This window comes from Typopeltis vanoorti, chromosome 1, assembly GCF_054136105.1.
Source record: "Typopeltis vanoorti isolate ZY-2024b chromosome 1, IOZ_Tvanoo_1.0, whole genome shotgun sequence".
Lineage (NCBI taxonomy): Eukaryota > Metazoa > Arthropoda > Arachnida > Uropygi > Thelyphonidae > Typopeltis > Typopeltis vanoorti.
Genome location: NC_143549.1, coordinates 105,000,937 through 105,017,086, shown reverse-complemented (window position 1 = coordinate 105,017,086; position 16,150 = coordinate 105,000,937). Strand labels below are relative to the sequence as shown.

Sequence of the window (16,150 nt, the reverse complement as noted above, 5' to 3'; positions counted from 1 at the left end):
GAGCAAACATTTTCTAGCATGATTTTATTAAAAAGTTGAGAATACAGCTGAACAATGTTAGTGGAACATAGTATTGTTCAGCTGTATTAACAATATTTAACGAATATAATAGCAAAACCTTTATTATATTCATGATATATAATTTTTATCAAACATAATATTGTTTTTATGCTGTTTTATGTAATTTGTATGTTTTATTCTGAGACTTGTACATCATACGCTAAATAAAAATAAAATCAAACATAACAAATGAAAATTTCATTGTTTTATTTCTGTATTGTGGCATTTATTTCAGGAATTCTAGAAATATTTGATTGAATGCTATTTTCCGCAGAATGGCTCCTCAGACAAAAAGCAGCTCTAGACTAGTGTTTCTGAAACTTTTTTTGAGACTGCAGAAGCATATTTAAACATATTTCTTTTTCACAGAAATCCTATGAAAATTTTCAAAAATTATTGAAAAGGAATTATGACAACGAACCGTTTTCTACAAAATATCTTAAGGAAATGTGATACATAATATTACAAATAATAAAGTAACATAACTACTGTATCTGATTTCTTATTGTCAATTTAATAAAAATTAGTATTTTCCCCATTCACTGGTCGTGTATGCTCTGGAGAACCTCTACAGTTTTCATGGATCCCACAGGATTCCAGAGAACGCAGTTTAAATACGCTGCTGTAGATAATCCTCAAAGTACAGAACCCTGAAGTACACCTTCATATTCATCATCCTTTAAAATTGAGCAGCACATCTATAGTGCTTTCTGATTGCTGACTGACAAACATCAGAAAGTATCAGTTACCTCACCATCAAAACCATCGGTATCTGGTATGGTTATCAATGCATGAGAAAAGCCAGTTAAGAATCATATCCAAAGGCAGAGATAACACTAATTGTCTCCTGTGCAGTATAGTTTTTGAGAAGGTAGATCATGCTTTAGCAATCTATTCAAGTTCTGTAATAAAGTGACAGTAGTGCTGGAGATCATGGAAATTAATTTTCCAGGATGGTAAGTATTGTATTATTATAGGATCCAAAACAAAAAAAAAGTTGCTGATAAACAATGTTCCAAATTGTGGGCATGGATGGATAGTACACTGTTGAAGTTAAGGTCGGGATGATGAAGTAAACTTCAGCATTTTTATTATTATTACCAGTGCTTTTTATTTTGGAACGTTATGCAATGGTATAGCTGGTGCCTTTATTAACAGTGCCATACGAATGTGGTATCATTTTATTCAACTATTCCTGCTAACAAAGGATGTGTACCAACACCTATTGTTTTCCACAAAAAAAAAAAAAAAGCGCTGATTATTATTATCATCTTCATTACTACCCAACATCCAAGGTTGACCTCCAGGGCTCACCGAGGGAAGCCACATCACTCGCACCAGCAATCATGGCCTCCACAGGCAATCTGTGCCAATCATGCATTGCTCTATGGTGGAAGTATTTAAGTTACTTAAGGGCTTTTATAGGATTGATGCAGGGGAAATGTTTCAGCAGTTGGCTAGAGAAGGAAGATCAAGAGGTCATCCCTGGATGTTGGGTAAAGTGTGGTTTTTAACAAGGGTGCGAGGACCGGATTTTTCACTTGGAGAGTGGTGAATTAATGGAATGGGCTGCCAGAGTTAGTTGTGAGTGCTTTGTCTGTTAATGGTTTCAAGGAGTGGTATGATAGATATTATGTGAATAGTTTGAGTCTTCCACAATGAGTCTTAGGACTCTATGGAGATACCTGTGCAATAATAATAATAATATACATAATAGAAAAACAAACTAAATGAGCTATTAATGTATAACTCGATCCTTTTCTTCTATCTTTCTTTTTTTTATTGAAAATTTTAAATAATTGGGATATTTAGTATCATCTACATAATTATTAAACTTCTTAATTTAATGTGCAAAATTATAAAATATTATTATACACACTATTTAACAAAAAAAAAGTGAGTATAATGAATCATTGGTCCTACTAAGACCTACTTCCATGATATAGCAAATACATTATAATTGCATACATCGTGGAACTCTTATATCTGATAAGAAATGGTGTTGAAAAATACGATACAGTCTGATATTTATGATATGATTTTCTGTGCCTTTCAATTCTAGGTGAAGTTTCATCCAGAGAAGAAAGATTACTTAGCATCTGGCTCAACTGATGGATTGATAAATATATTTGATATAGGTGAAAGAACAGAAAATGGTGCACTGAAAAATACATTTAATACAGAATCCTCTGTGGTGAGTTAAAACTTTGATATATTTTAAGTTAAGAAATATTTCCAGGACAGGATGATATATATATTCCTGTTGTCACACATTTTCTATTCTGATTTTTAATTAAGGCAAATATAACAAATATACTCTAAAAGTTGATTGTACACCTGCATACTCTCAGTGGCATATGAACAACTTTGACTTTGAAAGAAGTGTTATTTTAGGATGCAATATCCTTTCTGTTCATGATATTTCTAAAAAATAAAGATTGCATCATCCAAAATCACCTGTAATCAACATTATCAGCCAATGGAAATTGTGAAAGTGTTTTATCAGTGTCAAGAGGAGGACACAAATAGCTAAACAAGGGACAAAAAAAAATATGATGTAGAAATTTTGGTAATCCAACATGGAAAAGATCAACTAGAAGTCCAAGAAGTTTGCAGGGAGATTAGGATAATTACTAGGATACTACTTAAGGAGTTGTCCAGTCTTGGTGTATATGTATGTGCATGCATTCATGCAAGGGTACCTGCACATGAGCCAAACATCAACCATCATCTCACAGCACATATTATGCTGGTATAAAGAACAAGATTGTCGATTCAGTAAAGTGTTGGAGGTTTGATGTGAAGTAGCAAATCATGCTATACCCTTTTCTGATTGGATAGGTGGGTGCATCAGATGCCTTATGTCTGTGTGCATTATCTCAGCTGTGAAATTTGGTAACAGAGCCAAGACTGCTCCAGGTATGTACTTAGACCTTTTCAGACCTTTGGAAAATCGAATGCTTCCTATATACTGCAATAGTTTCATGGAAGAGACCCATGTTCCTTTCAGTATAACAGTATATCATGTCACACAGCAGCAGATGTTAATTGCAACATGATGCAGAAAATTTTTCTGATCTGTACAGTCTTGATCTTGACCATTAGAATGCTTTTAGATGAGTTTAAATGCAAACAAATATACATCCAAAAACAGTACATGGTCTTTTTTTGAAGTAATTAATCATCAGAATAGTTCATATAGCAATAAAATACTGGGAATGCTCTTGTTAAAATTAGTTTGTTTTAAACAAGAACACTGACAAGATTTGCTGTCATTTATCTGGTAGCATCAAAGTAAATATGTATAATAATTAGAAAACACAAGTGTAAAAAATCTAAGACTAAATAAAAACGAATACATTACAATTCAGGATTGAAAGCAAGTCATAGGTGTGATGCAAATCATTGTTTCATATAGAGCCTCTAAATGATTATTGGCATTGTAAAGTTATAATGTACAGTACTGGGCCAGTGACTTGCAGAATGGCATGTGAGCAAGCAACTTTGCTAGAGACCCTTTAGCAGATGATTATTTTTGAAATAAGGCTTAAAGCAAAAGACCATTCTATATCATGGTTTCTGTGAAGAATATGAGCAGAAACACATGATTTATATCTTTGCAGGTGACTTCACTGCACTGTTTGCTTCCCTGGATTTTGTAACTTCTACTCTTGCTTGTGAAAGCCTTTCATGTAAGCAATAGAATTTATAGACACCAAGGTATTTTTAAAAAAATTAAAGGATGTCTTTAGAAGAAATCAAAAGACTTGAAAGTGTCTGAACTAACTTATAAGAGATTGTGATGTCCACATCTTGTAATAGAAGCTGTACATTTGAAGTCAAATCTGAGTATGGCAAAGAAATATTCTCTGTATCTGGTCTGTGATGGCACATGAAAATTTTTAGTATGCAATATTTTATTGACAGGACAACACTTTTTTGGATAAGAATGAAGAATAAATTGGCTGTGGAGAGGGTGAAAATATTTTTCACTAATCATCTTCTAAGATATATTTTTCAAGTAATAATTCTGAACTCTGGTGGAGGATGGTAGAATGAGCTGGTTTAAAACAGGCAGTGGAATATCTTTGATGTTTACAAGTCAGTATCTTCATACCAGCTTGTTTTCCACAACCCTCAACAAAATGTCGGCATTAGTACTACACTAAAAAATAGAAGTTATCCATATCTGAGAAGATAGTGATAAGAAGAAATGAAAAAAGAAAGTGTTTGATCTACTCTATAACCAAGTTATTCTCAACAGTTAGCTAAAAAAAAAAAAATTGTCTATAAATCGCTGTATACAGAATAACTTCCATGTATCATCATAAGCTTAAGATGCAAAAACTATTTCTTTACCATACTTGGATCTAATTTTGAAATGCATATAAGATATTGGCATCAGGATCCAGCATAAACTAGTTCAGACACTTCAAAGCCTTTTTTTTTTTAATCTCCTCCTAAAGATGATACTCCTTTCTAGAAATAACCTGCATGTCTTCTCAAAAAATCACAAAATACGCTACTCCTTGGTTTCATTATCAAAAATAATTTCCTGTCTTTTCTCTGTAAGAGATCTAGCAAAGTTATTTGCTCAGGGAAGTCTGAACAAGAACTAGTCTCATTTTGCATTATTGAATGACAGTTATCAGTTTTAAAGTACATCAGACCTTTACTGTATAGGAACTGCCTACAGTTGATAAAAAAAAGTGTGCAATGTTATTATCAGCTCTGAATTTTTTTTTTTTTTTTTAAACTGTTTTTGTTGAACCATTTGAATGTTCACTCTGTTGCTGCAGCCAGATAAATAACAGTGAAATATGCCATTGTTTGTGTTTAAAATAATTGTAACAATAAAATTTCACAGTATTTTGTTTTTGCATACGTAGACTGGTTGACAGTGTAACTAGAAGTGCTGTTCATACTTACTGCACTTCTAGTTACACTGTCAACCAGTCTTTGTATGCAAAAACAAAATACTGTGAAATTTTATTGTTACAATTATTTTTAACACAAACAATGGCATATTTCACTGTTATTTATCTGGCTGCAGCAACAGAGTGAACATTCTCAAGATTCAACTACATGTCCAGATATTTTTGATCACAGTGTACTTAGACAGTAATGTGAGCAAAAATATCTGGACACTGCTTATTCCATAATATGAAAGGCATTAGCGTGGAGTTGGTCCAACTTTTGCTGTTATATCAATCTTCAGGGTAGGCTTTCTACTAGATTTTGGTATATTGGTAATTCCCTTTCATTCTTCCAGAAGAGCATTAGCAATGTCATTCCAATTCATCCCACAGGCGATTGATGGGGTTGAGATCAGGGCTCTGTGCAGGCCAGTCAACTTCTTCAACACCAATCTGATCAAATCATTCCTGCAAAGCCCTTGCTTTGTGAACAGCGGGAATCATCATGTTGATAGGGAAAAGGACATTCACTAAACTATTGCCATGACACTGGAAGCACAGACTTGTCTAGAATGTCATTATAGGCTACAGTGTTAAGATTCCCTGTTTTCCATCACTGGAACAAGGGGACCCAGACCACGATGTCTCCTCCTCCTTCACAATTAGCACATCATATTCAGGTAAGTAGCTTTCTCCTAGCATTTGTTAAACCTGACTTATATGTCAGACTACCAGATAGCGAGACATGATTCATCACTTGAAAATGGGTTTCCATTGCTCCAGAGTCCAATGGCAGTCAGATACTTGAATTGCCTGATACTTGGCATTGCCCTTGCTGATTATTAGGCTTGTGGGAGGTCTACATGTTGATGGAAACCCATGATCTTCATCTCCCAGTGAATGAATAATTGATTTACTGGCATTACTTGCAGAGGCGTTTTGGAACTTGGTAGCAAGTTTCAACCAAGGACAGGTTTTTTTTTTTTTTTTTTTTTTTTTTTTTTTGTGCTACATGCTTCAGCATGCGATGGTTATTGCACTCTGTGATATTATGTGTGGCCTACCAGGTCACAGTTGGTTCTGTTTTGGTTCCTAGGTGTTTTCACTTCAATAACATCAGTGGCTGTAAGTGACAAAGATCAGAGATTTTCTGATCTTTGTTGCTGACGTGGCATCCTATGATAATGCCATGTTGAAAACGTTAAGCTCTTCAGTACGGCCTATTTTACTGTTAATGTTGTCTATGAAAATTGTAAGACTGAGCTTTCTTTTTATACCTGTATGAGCCACAGTTATGAATATATATATATATATATATATATATATATATATATATATATATATATATATATATATATATAGCCATAGCCACTACTATGAAGAGGTGTCTGGATATTTTTGATCAGATTTTGTATAGGTTTCTCTGAAAACTAGTGCAGCCCAATACTTATTTAAACATTCTAAATATTATCTGAACTAGATATATTTTCAGTTTTCATATTAACAAAGTCTGTTGAATAATGTATTTCTAATGATTAGGGTATACTAAGTTGGACAACTGGATCACAGGATGGATTGTGCTGTATCACACATACTGAGGAGCTTCAAGTATGGAATGTTGATGAAGTAAGTGTTATAAAAATCAGACAGATTTGTTTTTTGCTTAGTTGATTTGCTCTTGGTTAATATTGTTTGTCTATTTGTAAGTAGATGTATCGAATCCTTTTTATTGTTATTATATTTTGGTCTTTGATAAATATCCTTCTAATTTAGGCCTGAAGTGAATTGTAAATGTTTTTTACAGCACGGCTTCCAAATGATTTAACACCATTAGTCCACAAAATGTGTATTTTGGCATAAAGCTAACATCTATCCTAAATTATTATTATCTAAGACCTAGTCAAGTTAAGGGGAACCATATGTCATCAACACTAGCTGTCATTCCTTCTCTTAAACTCATTCTCTCTATCTCTAGATGCACCCACAACTTCAACAGGTACTTCTACGCACTCACTGCTCTGCAAAATAATGATCAAGTCTTATCCATTTAACTGTGCACAAACTTAACTTCACTGGATGCCTCCGTTCTCTCTCTCTCTCTCTCTCCACCTTCCATATAGCAAAAACTTTCATCAGAGGATATCAGATGACATCCATTCAATCATTTATAGACCTCTATTATATCATACCTAATTACCCTATTTACCAGTGTCTGTGGTCTACATGCTCTAAATCTGTCCTCATAATCTACATTCCATAATCCTAATATAATCTTTGTAACTTCTTTGCACCCTTTCCACAGCCTCTTTATCCCCTCCGAACATAGGTGACTCAATCAGGGTAGATCAGGCCTTAAAGTACCATGGATTATCTTATTAGTATTTAGTCCAGCCACAATACTATAATATACAGCGTTGGCCAAAGGTTCCTAGGTGATTTGAAATAGTAATAACTCTATTGTGTATGATGTATATGAACTTTTAAAATTTTAATTACAAAAAAAAAAAAAAAAAAATACAAAGAATGATTTTTTGACATCAAGTGTCAAAAATAACGTCATGTAAATGTCTTCTGTTTTCAGCTTCACATGACTCTTCTCAATGTAGGGTATTCTCCTTAATAGCTTTGAGAGTCTGTCTCTCTACGGCTCAGATTTCAGCTCTGATGTTGTCCTGCAATGCTGAAGGGTTTGTTTTGGTATACCTTCCCTTTCAAATAACCCCATAAGAAGTCAGGTGCTGTTAAATCTGGAGATTGTGCTAGAAATTCAATTTTTGAATTTCCAGCACAGAGAGAGCTTGTGGGAATACATGCACTGCCATACTATGAGTTGGCTTAGCCAAACCTTATAGGAGAGATGAATGCTCAAAGCACTAGTCAATTTTCGCAAGAAACTCTTATAGTTTCTGTATTCGGCTTTGAAATGACGTTGGATTTATATTTACTTAATTTATATGTATTGAATGATTATTTTCAAAGTAAAACTGCACATTTTTCGTTCTCTGGTTCAGAGTGAGTCACTTCATCATAAACCTCCCAGGCTTGTAGTTTTTTCCCTTCTGGGAAAAAAAAAAAAAATAGCCTAAAAAGTCTCAAAAACAAGTAATTGATTTTTAATCTCACCTAGGAATTTTTGGCCCACCCTGTATATAACAACCTCTTCAACCTTTACTAAATGAATTTCTCAAAAAATAAAAAATAAGTTTAAGAATTGTTATGAGTACCATAAAGCTATAGCTTCTGTAAGTTTTTTGTACATGGCATTAATATGTTCTGATATCCCTTGTGTGGAATTCATAGCACAAAGTAAAATTACATTAAACTGTCTCTTGATATGAGTGTGTCTGTTTTACCCTGACCTTGCATGAACTGGATTCACAAAATATGTAAAAGCATTGCATCTGAATTAGTTATTACTTATTACATGAAGGTTGGTTTGAGTTATAGTACTATTTGTGAGAATTGGCTTAAGATAATAGTAAACTTTGTTTTCAGATTGGATAACAAAATGCAATAGGTCCATCCCTGATTTATGCTGATTTGAAAATTCTAGAAAATGCTATTCTGTGTTGCTACCACCAAAACGTTACTTTGTATTACTAGTGAGCAGACTGAAAATTGTGTCTTAGTGTATGAGATCACTGTGTTGCACTCTGTAGTGGCTCTTTGCAACATGAATTCTTCAGGTTCGGCTTTAAAAATTTTTTGGATGAATTTATTCTGGCATTTTAAGGAAGCAAAAGAGATAACATATTAGAAGTAATGTGTGAAAAAACAAAACAAATAACTTGATAATGATAATGTTTAACTGATTAATTTAGCATTTTTGGAAAATACAATGATACAAGTCTTCTGACTGACTTATTTTTAAATATTAAAACAAAATGACAATATACTTAATCCATTACTTGCATATAAGATACTTTTGCCTTATTGATGATTTCTGTTATTTAACACAACAGTACCATGCATGGAGAAGGGGAGAGAATGAACCCGTTTGTTTCTTGAACAACTAACTGTCCTGGTTGACCAAAAATACAGCCTACGTCCCACTGTGGGTATGGATTTTTTTTTTTTTTTTTTTTTTTTTTAATTTCATTTTAATTTTTTATCGGTCCCATGCATAAGAGATTGTGAGACCCCTATGGCACATTAGTGTTGTGTGGAGAAGTCAAGAAGGAAGAAACTTGTTAATGTGTTTTTGGAACAACTGAAGGTTGTAGTCCTTAGGGAAACTGTATGAGAAGGCATAAAAGAGGACAAGTAGTTGGTTTGTATGTTTGGAGCTGAACTGTGAATTGAAGCTGATGCACAGATACTGTGTGTTTGTGGTTTTGGCAGGAATGGTGTCAGCCAGTTTGGCAGAACAGTACACATGAAAATGCCTATAAAAGAAGCACAAAGCATAAACAATACATTTATGAGATAGTAGATGGATGAAGTATTTAAGAGAAGGTCACAATTAACTGAATAACTTTCTTCTGGACAACATCAAGCATTTCTTGAGAGGTTTTGAGTGCACCATCCTATAAAGGACGGGATACAAGGGTGAGAATGATTGGGAGAAGGATGATATATAGAAAAGGAGACGTGGACAAGGTTATTATCAGACTTGCTGAGAGTAATGCTGATATCAGCAATGTATTTGGAGGGGGAGCTGGTTAAGGAAAGTTCTAGAATGTTGGGAGAATAATGAGGATTATGTATTGTGCTGAACTTTTTTTTGTTTGTTTGTTTCATATTTCCCTTTTTACACTCTTGCTTCTTTCACATCACTCTCACCATCTTGTATTCTAATACCTCCATTCTTGCTTAGTAGTATGCTGCTCAGTCTACCTAATTGTTACATACTTCTGGCATATTTTATCACCATTGTTTCCTATTTCTCCTAAACTGTTCACATTCCTGAGTGTATACGTTCTACACACTACACATCAAACAAAATTTTTTTCAAATCCAAATATGGAACTCACTCTAGCGTTTTTTATAGCTCTCATACATTTATCAGTTCACATAATAAACTATAATATAATAATAATAACTATATGATAATCATCTATGTGCATATATGTGTGTATGTGCGTGTGCACACACACAACCAAATGAAACACTCAGATTAATTTGCAATAATAAAAATACTCTTAAATACTAAATATTAAAAAAATACTTAAGAGTAGTAAAAATGAATGGCTTCTTATTAACAAAGCCAACTGCACCTGTACAGTGCACTCAACTTTGTTTGCACTAAGTCATTTTAGTGATGTTTTACTGAAATTATGTGAAAATTTAAATATTAGTATACTGATTAATTAAAATTGCTGATTTTAATTTAAGAAATGTTTTATATTTTAGGGCAACAGATCCAACATGTTTGCTAGGGAAGATTTTGGAAGCTCTCTTTTGGTAAGTTAGCTTCTTGTACTTAATTGTAGACAAATATTTATCATAAGACTGATTAGGTTATTGAATTTTTACTTTGTGAATGTATAAGTTCGTGATTTCAGAAGGAAAAGTTAATTTTGAATAAATGAAAATAAGAATTGCAACATAACTCACCTAGTTTGGGTATTCTACAACTTACTTCATGTTCTCTTTTAGGGCAAGGTTGTTTTATTAACTAGTGTTTTGAGTACTAAATGAAATTTGACATCAGTTTTATGATGGTACATTACATCATCAGCTTCCTGATATGTACCCTCGAGTTGAGTTCAGGCTATGGCAAAAGCACTACATGATTAAGTTTACATTATTATTAATCTCCTATCCACAATTTTCCTACAAATTAGTTTGTTATTTGTCAGCACTCCAATATCATCATATCTTACATTTCATGCTTCTAAAGCACTTCTGATTAAATCAATTCACCTAGAACTTGGTCTTTCTCTGGGTCTCTTTCCTGCCATCTTGGCATGAAACACCTATTTGCTAACCTGACCATACCACCTTACATTAGCTCTCCTTACACAATGTCAAGTTGCTTTTAATAGCGTCATTTTTAATATGATTCTGCCATTGATGCCCTCAATTCACCCCTCTCCCCCATTTTTCTCAGACCGATTTGTGGTCTCTAGTCTTTGAACAAGTGCTTTATTTCTATCCCAACTCTCAGATTCATATCTTAAAGCTGGTTTGAACACTGTCTTGTATACTGTTAGTTTGGTATTTTTGCTAGATTCTCTCTTATACCATATAAATCTATTCAGCTATCCACAATACCAGCTTTGCTTATTCTTTTGTCTGTTTCCAGATTTAATTTGCCATCTTCACTAAAAACTGTGCCTAAATAGCTGAAATGTTTTACTTGTTCTATAGGATCTCCATTCAGAATGCAGCTGAAGTTTTCTATGTCCCTGCCTATTTTCATACTTTTGGTCTTTATACTGCTAATTTTCATGCCAAATTTGTTAGAGCTATTATTCAACTTTGAAAATCCTGAAGAACTGAACTAGATGTTTTGGAGTACTTCATCTGCATAAAGCAAAGAACTAAGTTTGACATGTCCAATTCTAATATCAAGGCTAATGTCACTTTCTTTCATAATGTAATCCATACAGATGATGCATAAGAGTGGAAATAATGTGCATCCTTTTTTTGTCTTATCCCTAATTTTATATCAAGCCATTTTCATCTTCCTATCATAGTACACGATACATATATATATATGTGTATGTATGTATTCAAGATACCAAGTAATTTTATATGAACTTGGCTTTTAATCTTATTTCCCAAGTAAGTAAACAGACAAGAAAGTCAAGTTTGCTCCTGCAAGTCTAATGCAACTGATCCCTAAGGCAGTGCCAGTCGAGGCAACTCGTGGTAAAGGTGAATAAAGCTCTGATCACTTTTCATAGTATTTTTCCTCTAATGTAAAGCACATCCCCTTGCGGAGAACCGACCAGGGCTTCTGACCTAATGTCCAATCCTCAACTTCTCGTGGTGCACCCTGTAGGGTATCTACCTGGATACTGGACGAACGAGGATGGGCTGGCAATTTGGGATTTAACCGACCAAATTATTAAATTTAGCTTAAAACAAAATACAAAATGATGGTACAACATGACAAAATTTCATGCTGGCTGGGGCGTTGCCCGGTTAAACAAGGCCTCCATTGTATTCACCAGGATGAACAGCGAAAAGTCAGCTACTGGAACAAATCTGAAAAAACACCCCAACTCAACATCACCAGAGTTAAAGATCAGTACCATCAACATAAGAAGCCTGAATAGCAAAGAAATGGAGCTTACTGAGGAATTAGATAAGTAACATATTGACATAATAGGGGTGACTGAAACAAAAAAGACAAAAATTGGTGAGAGCTTTCCGAGCAATAAATACAAAATGTTATATTCAGGCAATGATAATCAAGGAAAAGAAGTAGTAGCCATTGTATTCAACACTAAATACGAGGCTAATCTTGAATGGCAGCCAGTCTCAAGTAGAGTGATGTGGGCAAATATCAGAATGGGGAACTGGACAATGAGGCTTATTTGTAAATAATAATATTTTTTGGTTTACCGATCAAGTGTTGATCAATTTTATTAACTGAACCAACTAGTTTCGCCACACTTATCTGTTGGCATCTTCAGGGCGTACATAGAGGTTTAAACAATCTCACAATTATGCGTAACTGCAAACTGACTAGAATAATTACAAATAAAATAGTATCGAATGTGAGTGAAACACGTATCGCGTGTACAAGATCAGATAGCTGTTGCTGAGGAACTTTTTGTAGTTTGTATTAAAGTTCATTTCGGAAGAAATGAACTTTAATAATAGTTTACCGTTTTTAAGGTTCTGATTAGGGTTTTCCATATCTCTGGGAGTATTAGGCCTTGATTTCTGTTAAGGTTGACAGTAGAACGGGCGACTGTGGCTGCCTGTTTGAAAATTCTTGAATGGTAATCTTCCTCTATGTAAGGGGAACAGCTTTTGTCCCACTCGATGACATGGTTAGTTGTAGAGAAATGAGACGAGGCCAGAAATGTCCTGTCTGTTATTTTTGACATAGCCAATATGCTCCTTTTTCCTGATTTCGAGGCTTCTCGAAGTCTGTCCAATGTAACTAGAGCCACATGAGCATGGAATATTATAAACTCCAGCATATTTGTAGAAAGGATGGTTGTCTTTTGGAGATCTTAGTAGTTTACTAATAGATTCTATTGGTTTGAATGTTACTCTTATTTTATGTTGTTTGACGAGATTGGCGAGCTTGTTGGAGATGCCACTTACAAACGGAATTGCAATCGTTTTTATATATTGAATATCTTCTTGTTCTCTTTGTGGTGGTTCAGAGAAAAGGATTTTATTGACTAGTCTTCTTGGATATCCATTCAAGTACAAATTGTTGGAAATAAATTTTAACTCATCTTGAAGGATCTTGTTGTCCGTTGTGATGCGAATCGCTCTTTTCTTTAACATGTGTACAATGCTGAGTTTATGTGAGATGTGGTGGGAGGAGTTGAAATGTAGGTAGCGACCTGTATTGGTCGGTTTTCTGTACACCGATAGATTTATACTGCCATCAATTTGTTTTTTGATTAAGATGTCTAAAAACGGTAGTTGTTTTTCTCTTTCAAGTTCCAGAGTGAATTTAATAGAATGATGAAAGGCATTGAACTTTTTGAGAAAATCATATATGTCATCTTTGTTATTGTTCCATACGATGAAGATATCGTCCACATATCTAAACCAAATTTTAGGTTTAGGAAAAATTTGCGATAAGATTTTGTTTTCTAAGTCTTCCATAAAGAGGTCAGCACATGAAGGTGAGAGTGGGCTCCCCATTGCCAAGCCTGTTAATTGTTGATAGATCTTATTTTTCCAAGAAAAGTAATTGGAGTTTAGGCAGTGAGTAAACAATGAGGTTATATCTTATGGGAACAAGGTACTTAAGATGTCAATGACCTCTACTATAGGATGCAAAGAGAGAGGTGACATCTAAGCTGGCTAGAAGATCATTATCCGATATCTTGATGTTTTTTTAACTTTTCCACAAAATGTCCGGAGTTTTTAATGTAACTCTCTGAGTTGTGGATGTGTTGCTGTAAGAGTTTCGAGAGATGTTTTGACAATAAGTAGGTGGGAGAGTTGATTGCATCAACAATTGGGCGTAAAGGAATACCATCTTTGTGCACTTTTGGCACACCATAGAGTCTCGGAGTTAAAGGATGCATTGATTTTAGTTTTTTAATCAAGTCTGTTGGCCAGTTGGATAAATTGCATAGTAATTCATTGGTATCATTGTGGTTTTTTAATGTTGGAGCTTTTGTTAAAAGACAGTATACAGACAAGTCAGATAGTAGATGGTTGACTTTGTCCTCATAGTCCTTTGAGTTCATTATTACAGTACTGTTTCCTTTATCTGCTTTAAGTATTATAATGTCTTTGTTGTTTTTTAAATTACGAATAGTTCTATCTAATGAGGAGAAGTTTTGTTTTGTGGAATATGCAGAGGAAAGTACTATACAACTTTTTAGTCTTAGATCATTTGCTGTGTGAGGCGGTAATAATGAGATTCCTTTTTCTAGACTACAGATGAAATCTACCTTAGGAATCTGTTGAGGAGCTATTGCATAGTTGAAACCTTTTTTGAGAATATCGATTTCAGGTTTCTTTAAGATGTGGTTTGAGAAATTAATAATAACTTGGTTGTCTGGTAGAGGAGGTTTAGACTCATTGTGAGTGGTATAAAGGTGGTTAAATTTTTTAATCTGGTTCTGTCTGCTTTTGTTAAAAGCTTTGGTGAAACTGGTATTAATCATTTTATCTAAGACTTGCCAAATTTCCTCATCTAAAGAGCTGGAGAGATCCATGAACAGTTCATAACATTGTGAGTCAATTTGACTAAGCACAAATCTTGTGTGATGTAACCTTTCACGAATGAGTAACATCGATGTCTTCAAATAAATATTTTTAGCTTGTCTAGTATTGAAACGAGGTTTAAGATGTAAAAACTTAGGAATTATACAGTTATCTCGGCAACGTTTTAAAAAAGTGAGATGGTTTAGTAACCTTCCCTTTTTACATTTTAGGATTTCAAAATGGCGTACCTTGATTTTCATATCACCATTGACTCTATTCATCATGAAGGTTATTTTCTTGATCATCAATTAGTAAATAATAATATTTTTTGGTTTACCGATCAAGTGTTGATCAATTTTATTAACTGAACCAACTAGTTTCGCCACACTTATCTGTTGGCATCTTCAGGGCTTACATAGAGGTTTAAACAATCTCACAATTATGCGTAACTGCAAACTGACTAGAATAATTACAAATAAAATAGTATCGAACGTGAGTGAAACACGTATCGTGTGTACAAGATCAGATAGTTGTTGCTGAGGAACTTTCTGTAGTTTGTATTAAAGTTTATTTCTTCTGTTTTTAAGGTTCTGAGTAGGGTTTTCCATATCTCTGGGAGTATTAGGCCTTGATACTATTTTATTTCTAATTATTCTAGTCAGTTTTTTACAGTTATTCTCGTCAGTTTGCAGTTACGCATAATTGTGAGATTGTTTAAACCTCTATATAAGCCCTGAAGATGCCAACAGATAAGTGTGGCGAAACTAGTTGGTTCAGTTAATAAAATTGATCAACACTTGATCGGTAAACCAAAAAATATTATTATTTACTAATTTATGATCAAGAAAATAACCTTCATGATGAGGCTTATTTGTGTCTATGGTCCCACAGAAGGTTCTATTTACTAAGGTAGAAGTGGAGGAATTTTTTGAGGATTTAGAGAAAGCAGCTGACACAATGAAAAAGGAAAAGTTGGTCCTTGTTGGGGATCTAAATAGCAGAGTAGGAAATGATTGTCATACATACAAAAATATATTGGGAAAATTCGGAGAAAAGAGCAAAGCTAATAATAATGTAAATATCTGTTGGATTTCTGCTCAGGATATGGACTGGTTATTACTCACACCATGTTCCAACATAAAAATGTGCACAAATTCACATGGAGAGAAGAGGCAAGGAATAAGAAAAGTATCATTGACTATGTTATTGTTGATAATGATGTTTTCTCCCTGGTGCAGGACACCAGAGTGTACAGAGGATTTGAAATTGGAAGTGATCACTATTTAGTCTTGAGCAGGATAAAATTGAATTTCTTATTGAAAAGAATAACATGTAAGAAAGTTTTAAAGTGAATAAAAGTTGAGCAGCTCTCA

The 16,150-nt window shown here is 34.0% G+C and overlaps 1 protein-coding gene across 4 annotated transcripts in view; it reads left to right on the top strand.

The window, feature by feature from the left end:
- Window positions 1-16,150, top strand: part of LOC150110284 (WD repeat-containing protein 89) — a 201,711-nt gene that overhangs the window by 123,600 nt on the left and 61,961 nt on the right. For all 4 annotated transcript variants that reach the window (XM_090392484.1, XM_090392493.1, XM_090392511.1 and 1 more), the window contains exons 8-10: window positions 2,123-2,254; window positions 6,516-6,602; window positions 10,329-10,379. In XM_090392484.1, the coding sequence (XP_090248610.1) occupies window positions 2,123-2,254; window positions 6,516-6,602; window positions 10,329-10,379 (270 nt within the window). The remainder of the gene's footprint in view (window positions 1-2,122; window positions 2,255-6,515; window positions 6,603-10,328; window positions 10,380-16,150) is intronic.